At 50.0% G+C, this 19,014-nt stretch overlaps 1 protein-coding gene across 3 annotated transcripts in view; it reads left to right on the top strand.

The window, feature by feature from the left end:
• The window catches only part of AGAP1 (ArfGAP with GTPase domain, ankyrin repeat and PH domain 1), a 562,113-nt gene that overhangs the window by 212,041 nt on the left and 331,058 nt on the right, over nucleotides 1–19,014 (top strand). For all 3 annotated transcript variants that reach the window (XM_029224417.1, XM_029224416.1, XM_029224418.1), the window contains exons 4-6: nucleotides 4,155–4,240; nucleotides 8,572–8,713; nucleotides 13,743–13,877. In XM_029224417.1, coding sequence (XP_029080250.1) covers nucleotides 4,155–4,240; nucleotides 8,572–8,713; nucleotides 13,743–13,877 — 363 coding nt within the window. The remainder of the gene's footprint in view (nucleotides 1–4,154; nucleotides 4,241–8,571; nucleotides 8,714–13,742; nucleotides 13,878–19,014) is intronic.

Here is a 19,014-nt window from a genome sequence, read left to right as displayed (position 1 = left end):
CCTTATATTTAATAGGGCTCCATTGTAGGTCCATCCTACCTAGCTTGAGTTTAAAGAGTAGAGGGAACCCAGTTGTTTTTACCTACGCCAGCATCCCAGATTCAAAACTGGTTCCCCCAGCATGAGATCAGGATACTGATTGGTTACCAGTGGATTATAAGGGGCCCCCTTGAGTCTTTTTTTCAAGATATTAAAGAAACAAAACAACTGACCTTTTCTTCCTGGTGTGCTATTCACAACACATCCAGCATCCCTGTTCTTGGTAGGTATATTCAGGTCCATCTTTTACTCATTTTTGGAAGAAATTAAGACCTTGACTTGCTTAAGAAGGCAAGCTGAAGGGCAAACAAAGTTTCCCAGGGCAGTTTTCTGGAAACTCTGAAAACTAGACTTTGGGTGAACCAGAAATCTAATAAATTGCATGTGAAGTTGAGTTCAGACAAGAAGAACGTCCCCTCTGTGTGCTCAAACGAGATGCAAACACCTCTTCTACTGTCCAGCGAGACTCAGTTACGAACATCAAAGCCCAGAGATGAACTTGGTTCTGCTCACTTATCTCTACCTGTTTGCTGCATACTTAACGTGATGCTCTCTGCCTCTGCTGACCTCACGGCATCTTTGGAAGGAACAAACTTAAGTGCGGGAGGGACCTCCGTTTTCCCTTCTCGTGGAGATGTCAGCACAGGTACAGAGCCCTTGTACCCCTGTGTACTCGGCGGGCAGGCAGCTGTGTGGGGGACACTGCACACATATGCACGGGTGGGCTGAGCCAAGGGCATGTTGATAGTTCCCAATACAGGGGTCAGATTTGGGTACACTTTCTAAAAGTAAAACTACCCCCCGGGTACTTTAATGTTATGTAATAGTATTTGGCAGTCAGAGACGGTTGACGATTATTCGTGTAACAAGTTTATAGCATGGGCCGCAGGCCAGGCTGTGCATTAAAGGCTAGGAATACAAAGCTCGGTGCAACAGACCTGCTAGCCCTCTGTATCCACAGATTCGTTCAGCCACGGATCTGAAACACTCAAAAAAAAAAAAATTACAGGAAGTTTCAAAAAGCAAAACTTGAATTTGTCTCATGTTGGCAGCCATTTACGTAACATTTATGTTGAACTTAGAGCTATTTATGCGGTATTTATACCGTACGAGATATTATAGGTAATCTGGAGATGATTCAAGGTATACGGGAGGATGTGTGTAGGTAATATGAAAATACTGCACCATTTTATATAAGGGATTTTGGAACTAGTCTCCTGTGGAGTCTGAGGGATGACTGTAATTGGAAATAGGATTGTAAAATAGGCATTTAAAAATCTGCATTAGAAATGAAGTTGGATGTAGAGTTTGGTAATGTGCTCTAATATTTCGGTAGGGAAAGATCTAATGGCTGGGATGGATGGTGGGTTTGAATTTCAGATAATGAGAGAGGTGGCCCCTGGGGAGTGTAGACCAGCTTGGTACCACCCCCAACTTCATCCCAAGGTTTTTTCCCTTTGTGTCTCTAAAGTGAACTGTAGAAAACGGATTTTAAAGTCTAATTTTATTTACCTGCTGGGCTGTGTTTCTCCAGTACCCAGTTGTCTATGTTCCCGTTGAGCCTGCTGACAATCTATCAGCAGTAGGAGTTTATTTTTTATATATAATTTTATTAATCATAGTCTTACTTTTTCACAATCTGGGTGCTTAAACACCTGGCTGAATTTTATCTAATCAAACCTTTGGGTTCTTGGCAAATGCATTTGAGTGTTTCATTTTTGTTTCCTGATGTATGTGTAACACCAGAGAAAACACAGAAGTCCATTGCAAGTGTCTAATATTTGCAATTGTAAAATATTGAAGAGACATACTAATTACATATCTTAGGGGGGAAATGAAAAGTGATTTTAGAATTGGAAGGGGCCTTAAGGATGGAGGAGAGAATCACCCCTCCTTTTAGAGCTGACGAAAATTAGATCCAGAGGCCTCTGCTTGAGGTTACAAAGCAGAGGAGCAGAAAGAACTCTGTGCAAACCTTTCTTAACTTTAGTATTGTTATTCAGCTATCTGGACACATAACTTGGGGTCGTGACTCTACAAAAATATGTGAAAGAAAGTGAATGAACGAATAGATGTGAAATTCATCCAACAAGCCCTTACCCTGTAAGACACACGAGGGCATAGAGACCCAGGGTAGGAGCAGGGCCATCAGCGGGCGTCATTCTGGGAGAGCTGCGTGGTGACGCCCACCGGGTGCCTGCTCCCCAGGGAGATGGGGGGAGGCGGCTGGCAGCGGAGGGGTGCTGGTACTGCGGGAGCTCCCCCCTCCTGCTCTGGAGACCACGCGGACTAGTGAGGAATTGGCCGTGTGAGACCAGCGTGCCCAGGGCAGCTGTGAAGGCTCGTGGAGGTCGAACCTGAGTTCATCAGACCAGGGCTGGCCTCCATGCGCTCAGATGCTGGGAGTCAGGGCTCGTTTGGGGGAGCTGCGGGGCACAGGGACCGTGAATCACTGTGGATCCTCCTACAGCCAGATGCGCAGGTGCAGAGCGGGCCTCAGCCCGTCTGGTCCAGCGCGCATGCGCTCTGTCCCCCGCCCCCCACCCATCAAATGTGTTTCCCTCCGTCCGTTCTCCGCGGAGTCTGCCCTCCTTTTTCGGTGTCGGCGGTGAGGGGGATCAAAATGAGAGTTCCTCCGTTTTAAAGTTGGAAAGTTTTCTTCGGTTTTTGAAGTTTTGTTCTTTAAGCACGTGCATCTTGCCTGTGACGGGGGTGCGCTGGGCGGAGGGTGGGGGGGGACTGCGGGGCGGGAGCGGCCGTGTGCGCATGCGTGCTCGCTTGCGGAGGCGACCTCCCCGCGGGCCGCCCCAGCCTCACGTGGCAGAGGCCCACCTGCGGACACTTCTTAGGGGTGCGGTGAGGTGAGGTGGGGTGGTTTGGGACGGGGAGGCTAGTTTCTGCTTCTCGGGCGCTGGGATGGCCCAAACCCCGGACTCTCGGAGGGAAGGTCCGCGTCGTCGAGGGGGCCACTGTGGCGGAGAGCCAGGTGTGACTCCGGGGGACAGGGGGCCGACACCCAGCCTCTGGGGCCGGTGGGGAAGCTCCACCAGCGAGGTTCGCGGGCTTCCAGTTATTCGGGGTTAGCTGGTGATTCTGGAAGGCCTCTGTGCCGAGGAGCTGAAGTGAGCGCCGGTGCTGGCGTGTTCCCCTCGAGACCACGAGTTCCGAAGCCCAGTGAGGGGTGACTGCGGCAGGCTCAGAGCCCAGAGCGTGGGAAGGTCGTTTGTCTCTGGAGGTGGCAGAGGGCGTGGCAGAGGGACCCAGAAGTGGACGTATGTCCCGCTGCCCAGGGGAAGCCTAGCAGTCCGAACCGGGGCGCTGAGGGGAGATGCTTGAGGCACCTGGGCGTGGGAGGGGTCGGCCCCTGCCGCCTTCACGTGGCCACCCCCGTACCCCCAGCGTTCCGGCGGGGCCCCTGGTGGTCTCTCGCTAACCCAGCGTGGTCTCTAACGCTCTCCGTCCGCCAGCTGCACTGCTGTGTCTCCACCTGTGCGGAGCTGCCATCCAGTAGTTTGTGTCTAACCCGTGTGTAGTAGTTGAGCACCCTTCCCTTACCTGTGAACTGTGAACACGGAAACACCATCCCCATGCTGTTCTATGTTTTCCTTCCAAGAACTGGGTTTCTCTTGAGGAGAATACAGATTCTCAGCCCTTGAATTTGCCAACGTGCTGGAGACCAGGCCCCTGATCAGCAGATACAATTCGTTTCGGTTTTGTGAACCCAACGAGAGAACAATTTCCGTGCTCTCTGTTTCTGGACTCGGTATCAGCGTGTTCCCAGGGAGAGAGAATTCCTGAATTTACACACAAAGCCTGCATTAAAATCCCACGCTTCTGAGCCACGAGTGATCCTGGCATTGCATGGAGGCTGTGCATTCTAACTAGAAAGGAACACGGGTTCTTACGGATGGATATTTGAATCTGAGTTCAGTAGTTCTTTTAAAGTCCAGGGGTCCCTGGAGGCAGAGCCGCAGCCCACTCGTACTAAACACTCAGGGCTGCCCCCAGGGCCACAGCCTAGGGTGTATTTTTCCACAAGCGAAGCCCACGTCTGTTTGCCCTCCCCTCGCTCTGTCTTTCCCGCGTAACAAGATTTTTTTGTGTGTGTATGGCAGGTGGCAGATTCAAGAAAGAGATTGTTGTTGACGGACAGAGCTATCTGCTGCTGATCAGAGATGAAGGGGGCCCTCCAGAGGCACAGGTGAGTACTGCGCGCACACTGGTGACCAGCTTTCACCTGTGCCTCCTTGGGAAGGGTCTGACTCCACAGGTGCGTCTAAGAAGTCGGTCAGGTGCATACAAGAAAAGGTGAGAGAGAGGCCCGAGGAAAATGCTTTCTGTGACTGAGGTTTTTCTCATCCCTGAGAGACTAATTCTGTTGTTCCTTCAGACAGAAACCTAGAGGGAAGTTTGGGCTGTGTGGCTGATTTTCACTTTGCGTTTTTGTTTTTGTTTTTTTGCGGTACACGGGCCTCTCACCGTTGTGGCCTCTCCCGTTGCGGAGCACAGGCTCCGGACGCGCAGGCTCAGCGGCCATGGCTCACGGGCCCAGCCGCTCCGCGGCACGTGGGATCTTCCCGGACCGGGGCACGAACCCGCGTCCCCTGCATCGGCAGGCGGACTCCCAACCACTGCGCCACCAGGGAAGCCCCACTTTGCGTTTTTTAAGGAGGAAGGAAGAGCAGAATCTGCACTGATGTGTCAACTCAGCTGAATTGACATCTGGAAGTGTCTATAGCCCTTTTTTTCTCCTTTTATCCTGTGTTTGCTCTCTAGAGCAGTACAGTCATTTAGAAAGTTGGATGGGATTTGGAAATCTGAGCACTACTGCCAGGCTGCCCACCAGGCTTCTCAGCCCGGATCATTCTCCGCCACAAACCAGGATGCAGCACGGTCAGATTTCTTTGAAAGTTCCTTGAAAAATGGGTGTTGCGGAGGAAAAAAAACCAGCATGAGTGTGGAAAACCTTTTTCTTTGGTTTACTTACTCTCCAGTTTATTACTGTACTTATATAATTTACTAGCTGAACACTTTGAAGGGACCGAGGGCTAGTAATAGTCAAGACCCATTAATGCGAACTTAATATTAAAATTCCCTCTGGCGCTCTTTCTTGAACTTACCCTTTGGTGCAAGTGCGACACAGGATTATTGGTGATTTAAGTGAACGATGTTGAATATGGAGGTTGTTAAAGTTCTAGAACTCCATACACTGAGGTGTATGCAGCTCTACAGAAAAATGGCGTGGATTTACCATGTTTTAGTGAGTCTAAAATGCCACTGATTGTGAGCTATACCAGTATTTAAAAGAAAAATGCTGTCAAACCGTGAAACAAAGCAGTCCATAAGGTATGTTCAAAGACGTTAGTTTAAGTGTGGAAAAGATTTGTTTTCGCTTTGCTGAAACAGCATAGTCGATGAGAGTAAGGAAACACTGAAGACATGTTAAACATGAAAAAAAGTAGGTTACGGAGCTGTGAGAGCTCGGGTTCAGCGCACATCTGTTACTTTATACTTAAGCAGGACAGAACCGTCCTAGAAGGTTCATGATGGTGCTAAAAGCTCAATCACTTTTTCTGAGTGGTCCTTCGCCCGTGGGACGTCTGTCCTGCTATCACAAGGGTTCCGTCCGAGGCAGGTGGTAATAGGAGAATGACGTAGGTAAAGTGTGGGTGTCACCTGGGGTGATTTTCTGCTTTTCTAGCTCGTAAATGTTTTGGAGTGACCAGGGGCAATCTCACATGTAAAGAGCACACCTTAGCTCTGACATAAAGAATCTAAGAAGAAAGTTGAGAGACGTACAGAAGCGCATGTTGGAGCTGGTGTAGTGGCTTCAGAGGCGCTGCTGTCCAGGGATGCTGCCAGGGATGGGATGCTGGGGGGCCCAGGGCTGCAGAGACACGGCGCTTCCCCTGACGCCAGTCGTGGAGCAGTGAGCAGGCTGCCCTGGGCCAGAGTTTAACCGCAGTGAGACCAGTCTCCCAAGGAGCCCCAGGCCCACACTGGAGAGGGAACTCCAGCCTGAGGAATTAGGGGCTCGGAGCACTGCCCCACCCTGAAGGTTTCATCAGCCATGATTGCTGTTGGGGTTGCCTTTTTAATGAAAGTATTTTGGGGGGTGGTTCTCTTATTACGAAGCTCAGGCCCAGTGTTCCCCACATCCCCAGACGGTGACATTAAAAATCCCAGGGGTTTTTCTCTCCAGTGGTATGTACCCTCTGAGAAGCATCTTTCCTCTAGGAAGCACGTATTCCTATGGAGTACATTTTTCCGTAGCCTCAGATGCTTAGGACATGTGATGTCATGCGACACAGAAACATTTTCCTTCCTTTTAGTCCCTGATTAATTAAAGAATTGGCTTTTAAGAATAAAACAAAGAAACTTAAGGCCTGTGAGCAATAATGGAGCCCTTCTTATAAGTTTCTTCTCATGTCTGGAAAGCACACGTATTGTGAATCGGTAACACTGGTTGAGCCCCCTGCCCCGCCACCTTCCCTGAGTGGTGCAGCTCACTTAATCCTCGAGATGACCCTGGGAGACGATGCTCTGAGCGTTCCCGTCACCAAGGACGCTGACGCCCTGAGATCTCATGGCATCAGGGCACAGGCCGAGGTGGCCGGCCCACACCCCCGCCCCGCCGGGGGTAGAACTAGGGCCCCCAGGAGGTCTCTGTCTTGGCCTCTGGCCGTGAGTTTCCCTGAGGACCAGTCCCTTATTCTAGCACGTACTTCCCACAGAAGCATCATTAGGCTAGAAGCTTACCCTGGTTAAAGTGCAGATTTCTGCTTTGAGGGGATGTCAAATGGAGCCTTTCAAAACTGGGCCGAGTGTACTCGGACATTCAAGGAGAAGAACTGTTTTCAAGTCACCACTCCTAGGCACATGTGAGCATGATGTTTGTTTCCACTGTCGCAGATCATGTTATATAGTCTGCGAAGGTAATGACGGCTTCATGAGTGAAGTTGCAGGATTTTGTGGATACTGGTGTCCTATTAGGTGGTGTGAAAACTCTGCCAGTTAACTGGGTTTTTTTGGGGTTTTTTTTGCAGTTGGTGGAGAAGCCGCTGGGGTGGATGGGGGACATCTACGGAGTGCCCACTGCTCACTAGGCCCTGGGGCTCTCAGGATGCACCCTTGAGAGGATGTGGCCTGGTTTGCATTTCCTCTGCACGGAGGGTCAGGTGGTTGTCAGTTTTGGGAGGTGCGGGCTGGTCCCAGGGACCACAAGCATTCGTAAGGTGCTCGTGGGCGTGGGGAAGCTGACTTCTCCCCGATTCTTGGGAAGAGAAAGGAAAACACATCTCAAGGTAGAGAAGGGGAGAAGGAGATGCCATGCCGTGTCAGCCTGAGTCCTGGGCCCTCAGGAGGCATCAGCCAGTCCCAAGGCTACTGGCCCCAAGTTCTCTTTCTCATTTAATTTCATATTTATCATTTGAACTTCAGGTGTATTTACGTTTTGTTGCGTAAAATCTCCATTTGTAACTGAATACGCTTTTCATTTATATGTGGAAGTCAGAGCTTAACCCACTAAAAATTTCACCAAACATTAGAGCTGATGCCTTGACCAGCAGAACTTACGTGGGAGCTGCAGGTTCTTTTAGAGAAAGCATGTGGGGCATTTTTTTTTTTTTTGATTTTCACTTGGGTCTTTCATCAAAGAGAAGGGTCTCTGGCGCTAAGTCTCTTCCTCAGCGCCACCTCTGTGACCCTGGGAGCCCTGGGAAGCTGCTGAGCTTCCAGGACCCTCTCCTCTCTTGGCTCCAGCTTTACAAGACGGTTATGGGTGTTCTACGAGATAACGTGTGCTTGAGGGTGTGGTTATTTGCCAGAGAGAGGATCTGATGTGAGTTCAGCTGGTTGCAAGAAAAGTGAGAATAAAATGACAGGAGTCGGGCCGTTGTGGGGTTTTCATTATTTTCCCCTAAGTTTTGTTCATTGCTTTTGTTAATTTCTCCGGCAGTGAGTCATAATTTCCTTGAAGGGTGCTGGAATTAATCAGGGGCGGCTGATCTTTACAATACGAAGGCCTCACATGTTGACGGGAGTAGTTGGCCCTGGAGGTGGAGGATTTCTGAGCCGTGGGCACCCAGAGGAGGAGCCCCATCTCAGGGGTCCAGCACGGCTTCCTGGGCGGCCTCCTTGGGGAGTTTGGGGTGAAACAGGAAGCTGCAAGGCCGCCCTCCGTGCCTATCTCCAGGTCGGCTCTGCTGTGCGCGGGGTTTGCCTTCCATTGGCCGAGTCGGGCCAGAGGGCAGACACTCCCTTGGGGAAGGATGTCTGGTTTTACTCTGGAGACAGCGTGGCCTGGGTGGGAAGGGGCTGAGGGCCATCACAGGCGTGTTGTGCGAGGATGAGAAGGGCGTTCGTGACGCCCCAGCGATGCGCTATAAGACGACGGACGTGGCCCGGCTGGAGGCGTGTCTGCCGGCCTTTCGTCCTGTGTTCATGAAGGTGACCCCATGCTGCTCCTTTGCCTTTCTCTCGTGAGCTCCTCACTCAGTATCTCCTGCTCACCTGCCTTTCTTTTCTCCCCAGTTTGCCATGTGGGTGGATGCTGTTATATTTGTCTTCAGCTTGGAGGATGAGATAAGTTTCCAGACGGTCTACCACTACTACAGCCGGATGGCCAACTACCGGAACACGAGTGAGATTCCGCTGGTCCTGGTGGGAACCCAGGGTGAGTGGTGTCCGAGGGCAGGTTGTGCTTCTGTGGCTCCAGCAGTTGAGCAGTAAGTGATTCCTGGCCTGTGTTTTCAGAGTGGAGGGGTTTGGAAACGGTTTAAAGAAGTAGTAATTTCCTACTGAAGGCTCCCTTTTTACAGTGAGCATCCATGAAACTGAAACTGTCACACTTCCTGATTTGATTCAGTGGAGAAGTCACTTGGCAACTTCAAAACAAAACACACCCCCCCACACACACTCCCAAGTGCTCTAATTTCTATATTAGGATATCTTAATTCTCTCTGTTACAAAATAATATATAAGCGCCCTAAAAGGTTATTTATGTTAACCTTTGTACCTTTAATACTGATTTCTGATATAATGCGGAGTTTTGTTTTATTCTGCTCTATTTCTTAATGTCTTATGAGCTGTATCTCATTTTTAGCAGATCCCTTAGAAAGCATAGAATCTTACCATGTGGGTACGTTTTGTGTTTTTTTCTAGGACACTTAAAACCTGGTCTTTTAGTAAAGTGACATCACTTACTATGCCCTTGATCATAGATTCATTTATGTGCTGATACCTGCCACTGGGGACTTAACTAAGGGGTCATACGGAATGTTTTTAAAAGTCAGATGAAGGTTAACTTTAAAACTGCTTTGTCAGAAAAATGGGGAACTTAAAAAATATAATCATGTCAAGAAACACTGGATTTTCCTTTCATTTTTTGGTGCAGGTTCTGTTTTTGTTAATTCCTTTAGAATGAGCACATCTGGTCTGCCCTTGCATGCCCTGATGTAAGACTTTTCCAAATAAGAAACCAGCTGCGTCAAACAAGCAAGAACAATTAGCTGCATGCGTGGCACCAGATCTAATATAACTGAGAGCTCTGGCGGGGTAATCTGCTGCCTTGGCAGGATAGGCCTGAATCGTGGAGTGGGTGTGTGTGTTGGGAGAAAAAAGTGTGGAATAAACTAAAGTCATCTGCTCAGGGTGCTAGATGTAAAACGTGAGGGTTGGGTTTTCATGGAGAGAACTTCATTGCCAATCCCCACCCCACCCCCTTTTTTTTGGCTGCATCGGGTCTTTGTTGCTGTGCGCGGGCTTTCTCTAGTTGCAGTGAGCTGGGGCTACTCTTCGTTGCGGTGCGGTGGCTTCTCTTGTTGTGGAGCACAGGCTCTAGGCACACGGCCTCAGTAGTTGTGTCTCGCGGGCTCTAGAGCGCAGGCTCAGTAGTTATGATGCCTGGGCTTAGTTGCTCCACGGCATGTGGGATCTTCCCGGCCCAGGGCTCGAACCCGTGTCCCCTGCATTGGCAGGCGGATTCTTAACCACTGCACCACCAGGGAAGTCCCCCCTCTTTTTTTTTTTTTTTAATAGCATATATGTCGTGGCCAGCGGTCTCACACCTGAAACCTTCAGAGCAGAGGTGGATTTAGACCAACATGGGACGTGAGAGGTTTTTTATGCCCAAAGCGCCCTCTAGTGGTCACTGGGAGACAAGGCACGCCAGTAAAAAGCCCTTGGTCCTTGTTTGGATGTACAGAATTGGCATATTTGAGTTGGCCTCCTGAAAATTCTTAATACGTAATATTTTATAGTGGGCAGCTCGTCTAAAGAAGACCTTGCTTCAAGCTGCCTTGAAATCGACATCGAGGCAGTTAATTTCCAGTAAGCGCCTCTTCCTGCAGGCCTACCGAGGGCATTTCTGAGCCAAAGCAGGGTCTGTATGGGCGGCTCCTTACCAGCCGCCTGGGTTCAGGGGATCTGTGTTCAGGATGCAGAATGCCTTTCTGCGGTGGACTCACCGGGATAAAGGGCAGGTAGGTTTTCAATCCAGGCCAGAAAGGTAATTTTGATCAGTTTGTTGTCTTTCCTGCACAGCAGTGTTTTGGGTAGTAGGGGTGGCGAGTCTGGGGTCCCTGCACGGGGCCGTGCAAACCCCGCATCACTCGCTCCAGGCCGCTGTTGACCTTGGCGCTGCCAGGCCTTGAAGGGAGGAAATCCCGTAAGGCAGTGGGGGCACCCGTGGGCACACCGGCGTCGAGGGCGTGGTTGCTTTTGTTCCTGATGTTTCCAGTGTGGCCAGTTTTCCTGAGGTCCTGTTGGCATTGCAGATAATATCTCTCCCTGCTCCGGGCCTTGGAGGTAAGTGCAGCCTCTGTGTCTCCCACCCCAGCTGAAGGAAGGCACATCTTCACCTCCCACCAGGATGGTGGATGGTCTGTGTCTCAGGGAGGCCTGGGGATGGCTCCACAGAGGCTCTGGGGAAGCCCTGATGTGGAGGAACCGGCCCCCTTCTATTCCCTCTAGTTTTATAAGCGTCTGTCGATTGAGGGCCATGTACCTGCAAGGTACACCTGGGAGCTTGCACCCAGCGAGCACCTGGGAGCACTGCTGGAGGGCTTGTTCCCTGTCCCCTCATATTCATTTGTGAGACCTGTTTGGACTTCAGCAAAGCCATGTCCCAAAGGAGCAGGACGGGAATGTTATCAATTAGGGACCGTCCTCACCTGAGGGCTCCTCGTGGTCATCAGCCAGACCTCTAATTCCCAGAGCACCCTGGAAGCCCCCGTGGCAGGAAGGTGGAGTGAGTGTGGGCTTCTGAAAGGTTCCACCCGTAGGTACCATGAGCTCGTTTCGCTTTCTGTGAAGCCACGCTTGTCCTGATGCTGTACAGGCTGCGTGGGGTGCCAGAGACAACGGCTGAGGGGATCTCAGGTTTCCCTCCCAGCTGGTCGGGGCTGGTGGCCTCAAGATAGGAGATTATGGGATGGAGAAGATGGAGAAGAATTAAGATAATTCCTGAAGGGTACGTGGGGTGTGGGGCCTTACCCAGAGGTGGGGGGACGTGTTCTCTCCCGGGTACCATCGGGGAGCTGGAGGATGTTCCTAAGAGGACGAGGTGATGGTGTGATGTCTCTTAAACATCTGTTTTAAAGACTTGAAGATCACCTTGATTGGAGGGCGAAGCCCGAGCTGTAAAAAGATGCAGAGTGACAAGAGGAATGAAAAATAAGACCAGAAGAGCATTCAAGTGTAGGGTCTGTTTCTGACACATGACAATGTATCTTGGAAGGAAGCTGAGATGGGACAGAAATGAGTGGGCACCCACCGGGGAAGGAGGGCCTGGGGGATTACGAGGTCAGGATAAATCTGAAGCTGGATTCATGCTCTGTGGCATGTATTTTCTAGTTTATACCAAAGCACTGGAAAATTCTGGGTTTCTAACTTTTTTTCTACTGTTTTCTTAAAAGATGTTTACACCTTAAAAAAAAAACAAACTTCTTTTCCTTAAGTGTTATGAAGTCCAAGTCAAATTTCTTATTCTGTAAGGTAAGAAGACAGGACGAAATAGTGTTTGAAGAAATCCCTCTAACAGGCCCTGCCAGGGAATGTTCTGGAACATCTGTTTGAGGTGGCTCCGGTCATTGTCAGGAGAAGGGTCCTGAATCATAGTTTCTCTAGGAGTAATTCAGAACTCTCAGTTAAACCTATTCCATCGGACTAGGAAAAAAAGAAAAAATAGGGAGTAAGGAGAAGAGAAAGAGAGGGGAAAAAAATCAATAAATTATTCCCTCAAGATGTCCCTTTTGTTTACTACTTCCAGGAATTTGAGTGCCTCAGGCACTTCCTGTGCAAGAGCAGACATTTAAAAGGTTGTCACTGTCTTGTGTGACTTACACTGCTTTTCCCTGGACTAGTACAGAAAATCCCGGTGGCGGGTTTTTGGTTAAAGAGATCTTGAGCGTTTCCTGTAACGCAGGAGCTTTCGTGCCCTCGGGGAAAATGCTACGTCAGGAGCAGCCCTGTAAAGTGTGTGTCGTCGCAGGGTAGCACGCCGGCCGGAACGTCTCAGCCCGTCTTCTGGTCCTGTGTGCGGGGCGTGTGGCTGCCCCCCAGTTACTCAGTAGTAACAGAATGAACGGGGAGAGGGCCTCGTGGATGCCGAGCTGAAAGAAAAGAAGGGCTGCATTTCTTTTTATTAGGAGACTGGTGGCTGGTGCCCGACATGTGTTTCGCGGCTCAGATGCCCCCATCTGTACACAGGTCCTGAAGGAGGTGAGGGGTGTCTCCCAGCCGAGCCATCTTTTTTTTTTGATGAGGACCACTTTTAAAGTTTTTATTGAATTTGTTACAATATTGCTTCTATTTTATGTTGTGTTTTTTTTTTTTTGGCCGCGAGGCATGTGGGATCTCAGCTCCCCGACCGGGGATCGAACCCGCACCCCGTGCCTTGGAAGGCGAGGTCTTAACCACTGGACTGCCAGGGAAGTCCCCCAACCGAGCCACCTGTTAAGAGCCAACGTGGTTCGCACACTAGTCTGTGACACCCCCTCCAGTGCCCCAGGCCCCCTCCCACTCCTGCCTCGCCCTTGGGTCCCCCTTAAATGCTCGGCGCTCTGCCGCCCCCTGCCCCAGGCACCCTCCCCCACCCGCCACCTGCTGCAGGTGTGGCTTCTCTGACCCCTGCCCTGTGACCCAGCTCCTACCCTACGTCCCATCCTATACCCGTCGTCCTTCCTCGTTTGTGTCTTACTTATTTTCTGCCTTCCTCCCCAGCTGACCTAATGTCCCCTCTGTGAGAGCACAGAGTTTTGTTCCCTGGGAGGCATCCCTGTGCCTACAACTGGGCCAGGCACCCAACAGGGCTCCATGAGCGTGTGTCCAGCGGGCAGATAGAGGGCGTGCGTTTCCCGGGTGCCATGTGCCGAGAAGGTCACCACACGTAGTGACCGTGTGGTTTTCCTTGTTAAAGCATTTTCCTCTGGAGCCACATTTAACTCTTACCCTTTCCTTCTGGTCTTCAGGGACGTTCTTTTATTTCATATTCAGAAGCAGGATCCTCTGAAACACCTGATCGTTGTGGTGTCTGGGATGATTATTTTGGGGATAAATGGTGTTTTGAAAACTCCAGGTCCTGAAAAGAATCCCAGCAGTGCTGAGCGTGGGGCAGGTTTTGAGCTTCTGGGGGCCGTGAGCGGTGGGACATCCCCAGGCCGCTCGTGGTCACCATGTCGCCACTTCTTGTCCGTCTGTTGCAGATGCCATCAGCTCCACCAACCCGCGGGTCATCGACGACGCCAGGGCGCGGAAGCTCTCCAGCGACCTCAAGAGGTGCACGTACTACGAGACGTGCGCCACGTACGGGCTGAACGTGGAGAGGGTCTTCCAGGACGGTAAATACTCATGCTGTGCCTGCAGCATCCATTCACCTCACACCGGTCACTGGTCCACGTGGATGACGTGACCCCGAGCGCTCCCTACAAGGAGGGGGACCCTCAGCCCCGGGTCGCGTTCAGGGGGTGCGCTGAGCATCCACCCTGAAACAGTCCTGTGTGTACCATTGGTGACCTCTTTCTGCACAGGATGAAGCACTTCTCAAATGGTTATTTACGCACAGGACGTGTCATACATACACACATACCATTTCTGCTTCACTGTAGATGCTCATTCTTTATTCAGCCCCATTTAAAAAAAAAAAAAGTTTAAATGTTTCATGCTGGGTTTGGAGGAGAGTAAGCAGAAAAGAGAGAGTCAAGTTTGGCCAGAAGTAAGTACGCCTTAGGGCCGGTGGCTGGGAGTGAGCGCCAGCATTTGGGAACTGTGTCTTTGCCTCCTTCTTGATCCCTCACCTACAGGACAGCCACCCCTCAGGCGGGAAATTCTCCTGGCGGAGCAGAGGTTCCCCCCCCCCCCCCCCACACACACACAACTGTGATGGCAGACGTCAGGCCGGGAGGGCGGGGGAGAGAGCAGGTGGGGATGAGAGGGAGGCGGGGGGCGGGGTCTGTAGCGGGGAAGGTGGTCTCTGGTCTAGTGGGGTCAGGGAGGGTCTGGGGTAGGTTAGCATCAAAGACCCGGGAGAAGGATGCTCCCAGCAGAGGGTTCTGTTTCTGATGGGCGTCATGGGGATCCTAGGCCCCCTCCTCTTCTGGGTTAATCTGGTTTAGACCTACCTCTGCATCCCCAGCTCTGTGCCGGGGCTTGTTGGGGGCTGAGCAGGGCAGCCAGGCTTGGTCTCCTTGGAGGCCGCCCTTGCTCCTGGGGTCGTGGAGGCCTTGCCCTGGGGAGACTGTTAATGCCAGGAAGAGTAGTAATGATGGGGTGCTCCCAGCACTTCCCCAAACCGGGCAGGTTATGCTTTTTTTTTAAATGTCCAAACGAGCTTTCAGAGAAAATTATAGGAATTGCACACTCTCGCCATTTTATTAAATTTCAAAGATTGTGTCCATTTTTTAACTTTGCATTTTCTTCCACTTTCCTTAGCAGCCAGTTCCTTTTCTAAGCTTGCCATCTCTTTCCTCTTATCCGCCTCCCAGATAATTATCAGCCTTTTCTATTTTTCAGTACCTTTATCCTATTTAGTCCCTATACGTCACATTCCTCTCCCAGCTCAGGAGTCTACGGAGAACAGCCCCCAGTCCCCAGGGCTCTGCGTCCCCTTTGTCCTTTCCCGCACATTTACGTGGGCCTCCTCGGGCCCTGCCCACCCGTGCTCGGGAGCAGACCCCACTTAAAAGCCGTTCAGGGCCAGTATCTGCAGCTCCTTGAACGTTAGTGACACCGTGAAGGATGACGCAAGGAAGCCTGTGGGGCTCTCCCGAGGGGTGGGCTCCAGTGGGCGAGGTCGCCGTTTGCCCCAATAGTGGAAAGCCCTGTGATGGTTAAAGTGGAGTATTAACAGATGAAAGGTCTGCAAACTAGGGCCCAGGGGCCAAACCTGGCCAACAGCCTGTTTCTATAAACAGACTTCTCTGTTTACAGGCTGCGGGAGGGGTGCGCTGGGCTGCTCTTGGGTGTTGCCGCAGAGTTGAGTGGTTCCAGCGGGACCTTTTGGCCAAGAAAGCCTGAGATACTCTGTGGCCTTTTACAGAAGGTCTGCCCATCCCTGACGTAGAGGATCGGCATTTAGTTGCGTGGATGAGTTTCTTCTCCACAGTGATTGCTTTCCTTGTACGTTGATGGAGGTTTGCAAATGTGAACTTCCCATAAATAAATGAACTCCTCTTATACATAGTAAACTAACTAGTACTCAGGGATGACAAGTTATGGAGCTTCCCTGCCCAGCATCCAGGGGATCCGAGGCAGTGGGCAGGTGCCAGTGTGCTGGGGCCACTTCCCTGTCATCCTCAAGCTGGAAGCTGGCAAGGGGAGCATGAGGAAGGACCTTTCCAAAAGTCATTGGTTAAAATACCAGTGTTTCCTTGCTGTGACGGCTCCTCAGTGATTCCACTGGTGAACCATATTACACTCGAAGTGTGAGTTTTCACAGGCTTGCGAGACTTCCAGAACATTTTGTTATTACTTCAGAAACGATACATTCCCGTTGAGTATTTGGATTGTACAAAGTCTGCATGATACTGCAACTTCTGTGACTGTTGTGATTTTATTCTTAAAATATTTCTATTTACGTGGTTAAGTTTCTAAAATAAAATTGCGGTTACTCTGCATATTTTCTGTGGTAATTAGATGGTAAACCTTTTTATTTGTTAATCGTAAACTCTTGAATTGTTAGTGGTGAAAGTAGTGGCTAACCGAATGGGGAATATACTCAGTACTTGGAAATCATTAGCAATAACCATCCATTTTAATCTTCAAGGGAAGAAAAGAAAAAAAAAAAAAAAAACTTGGAAGGTTTATAGCTAAAGAACTCAGGGCTCAGAAAGGTCAGGTACTTTGACCACAGGTACTCGCGTGGATTGGACCCCAGTCTTGGGAGCCGGGAGCCTAGAGCCTTAACCATTTTGTCATTAAAACAGAGCGTCTGGGTCCTGCCCACATACCCGGGGCAGGCTGGGGGCAGGGTAGGTACACTTTCACTGCACAGGTTCACTGCCCACTCACGGACTTGGTATATCTGGATTTCTTTTTTTGACTTCAGGGCTTTCTCTTTGCCCTAGGGCTTACTTTTATTTGTGTACTTTTTATATCTTTGCATGGTAGAAAAATTTTTTAAAAAGCATGTGACTTCTGTGTAACCATTAGCTTATCGATCAAAGAAGCATCCAGACCCGGTGTGTTACCCCAGCTCCGACCTCCACCTGCTCTTGCAGGCCGAGCTCCCGATCAACTGGCTGCCCAGCTCTGCTTTGTAAGAGACCAGGGACCTTAGTCTTTGCTTCTTTAAGTGTCCTAAAACAGAAGACAGAATGTGAAAATAGTGGAGAAACAGGATGGTTTTGCTGGTGTAGTCACATATCTCCTGGAAGGTGATTCAGGAGGGAGGTTCTCTGTTAGCTTCTCGGTATCAGGAGGAAGCGAAGTAGGTTGGTTGTTGCGTTCGTTCATTCATTCCCTTAGTTGAGCACCAGCCTTCCTCATGCCTGGAAGCACAGTCAGGGCCCCTGTCTTGGTGAAGTGAAAGTCCAGCAGGGAAGATAAACTTAGAACAGTCACCCAGCAATGCAGGCGACATCTTGCCTGGGGGCGGAGAAGAGGTAGTGCCGGACTAGGGTGCTTTCCGTCGCCCCTGCTTGACAGCCTGGGGTCACCCTCTGCTTCTTAGTTTGTGTAGCTTGTGGAGAAGAATGATCTGGCCTGCACAGGGGGCTCCTGTAAGTCAGATTCGCCTTTTGAGAATTAATACACTCATTGCTTTTTACTTAATCTGGGCAGCTGAATCTGGCTTGGGGCCTGGTTACCCATCTGTTCGTCTGGGTTCCCAGAAGGGCCCTACGGGGCGTTCTGGGGCCCCTGTGGGCTGCCCGGGGCCCACCCCGTGTCTCTCAGTCCCATTCTGTGCTGCTTTGTTTGCCCCTGGCATGTCTGGGAGAGGAACTGCAGGCCGTTGTGTTTTTAATATGACAGTGATTTCTGTGTCTGGCATTCAGTTTTTTGAAAGTCCCTGGTCATTTGTCCAGATCAGGGCCTGGATACACGCAGAAACAGGATTGCAGCAAATAAAGTTCATTCTCGGCAGGTATTGTTTCTCTGATGCTATAATTTTTTTTTAAATTTTATTTTTAAAAAAGAGAAGTGTCACTTTCTATAAAGGAACCAGGTCTGAGTGGCCAGAGCCCTTGCAGTGAGCACGTCTTTCATGGCGTTCTAGTTCAGCCTCTGGGCAGGTAAAGGAAGGTGGTGTTGCTGGTGGGAGTTTTCAAGCGAGACGTTCAGTGATAAGCTAAAATAAACACCGCTTAACGACGAAAGTAAATTCTTCCCTCAGAAGACCAAGCAGAGCTTAAAGGTAGTGAAAAGTCATTGGTGTGCGTGGTGAAAGTGCCCCTTGGAGGGTTACATGCGCCGTCTTGGGGGCAAGAAAGTCTTCACGATAGAGCAGCCATGATTTTAGTTTCCTGGGGTTGGGTTTTGGAAATGGTGGATTTTAGTCGCTCTTTGAACACTTTTAAATATCTCACCTTATATCGGGTGTCCGTGTTTGTAGCTTGTCTCGCCGGGAGTGACAGTGGTGTGTCATGGACATGTGATGAGCATAGTGATTTGTGTCACTGAACAGTTATCTTAGCCTCGGGATGAGGGAGGGTCCGTTTGTTTGTTTTGGCGTTTTGTGGAAGAGAGCTGATGGACCTCTAAGGTTTTGGCGGTATATTTTATAATTTTTAAATGATGGCATCTGGCTTGCATATTTTAAAGATCTCTGATACCTAAAGAAGAGTGGCTTCCCTTTATACGGAATGCGAAGGAGAACCAGCTGGTGGTACAGAACACCATCTTGTCTTTCCCTTATCTAAGCTGCTTTATGCCCTTCCCCTCCCTCCTTCCCTCCCCCGCCGCCAGAATGAGTTGATGCAGATTTATATGAATCGTAAACAGTATTGTTTTATGTATAGGATGTTGTGTTATTCCTCCCAGCATCAGTTGTACGCAGAATTTAATATTGTTGCACATACATTCTAAAGTTGTAGTCATTTGTTAAATCCTAATTCAGAGCATCCTATTATACACATTAAGGCATACTCCCCACTAAAGGTTTAACTTCTTAAGCTTCTATTCATTGAACAGTAGGAAACCTACCTGCAAGATTCTGCTCTGACAGTAATTGGTGGACCAGCTCAAGATCCATATAGACCAAGATGTAGATAAATTGCAGATTGCCATCCTGCTTAATTCTGCCCAAGGCTGCTGGATTTTGTCACTGGGTTGTTTGTCAAGGGTGGTTCAGTCATCTCACGTGGGAGACCTTCTGTTCTAGGATGGATCTGCTTTATTTATATTAACAGAAACGATTTAGTTTTAGGTACATGTGGTTGGCAAAGCTGGGCAGTAGCATTTGAAGGTCGCTGTCTGCCTCTTGCTAGACCTTCTGCTTACTGAGGCTTCCCTCCAGCTGTCCTGGGGGTGGACGTTTAT

This window comes from Monodon monoceros, unplaced genomic scaffold, assembly GCF_005190385.1.
Source record: "Monodon monoceros isolate NGI ecotype Baffin Bay Population unplaced genomic scaffold, NGI_Narwhal_1 Super_Scaffold_16, whole genome shotgun sequence".
Taxonomy (NCBI): domain Eukaryota; kingdom Metazoa; phylum Chordata; class Mammalia; order Artiodactyla; family Monodontidae; genus Monodon; species Monodon monoceros.
Note: the sequence above shows the minus strand (reverse complement) of the source record. Positions and strands in the feature narration are given on the sequence as shown.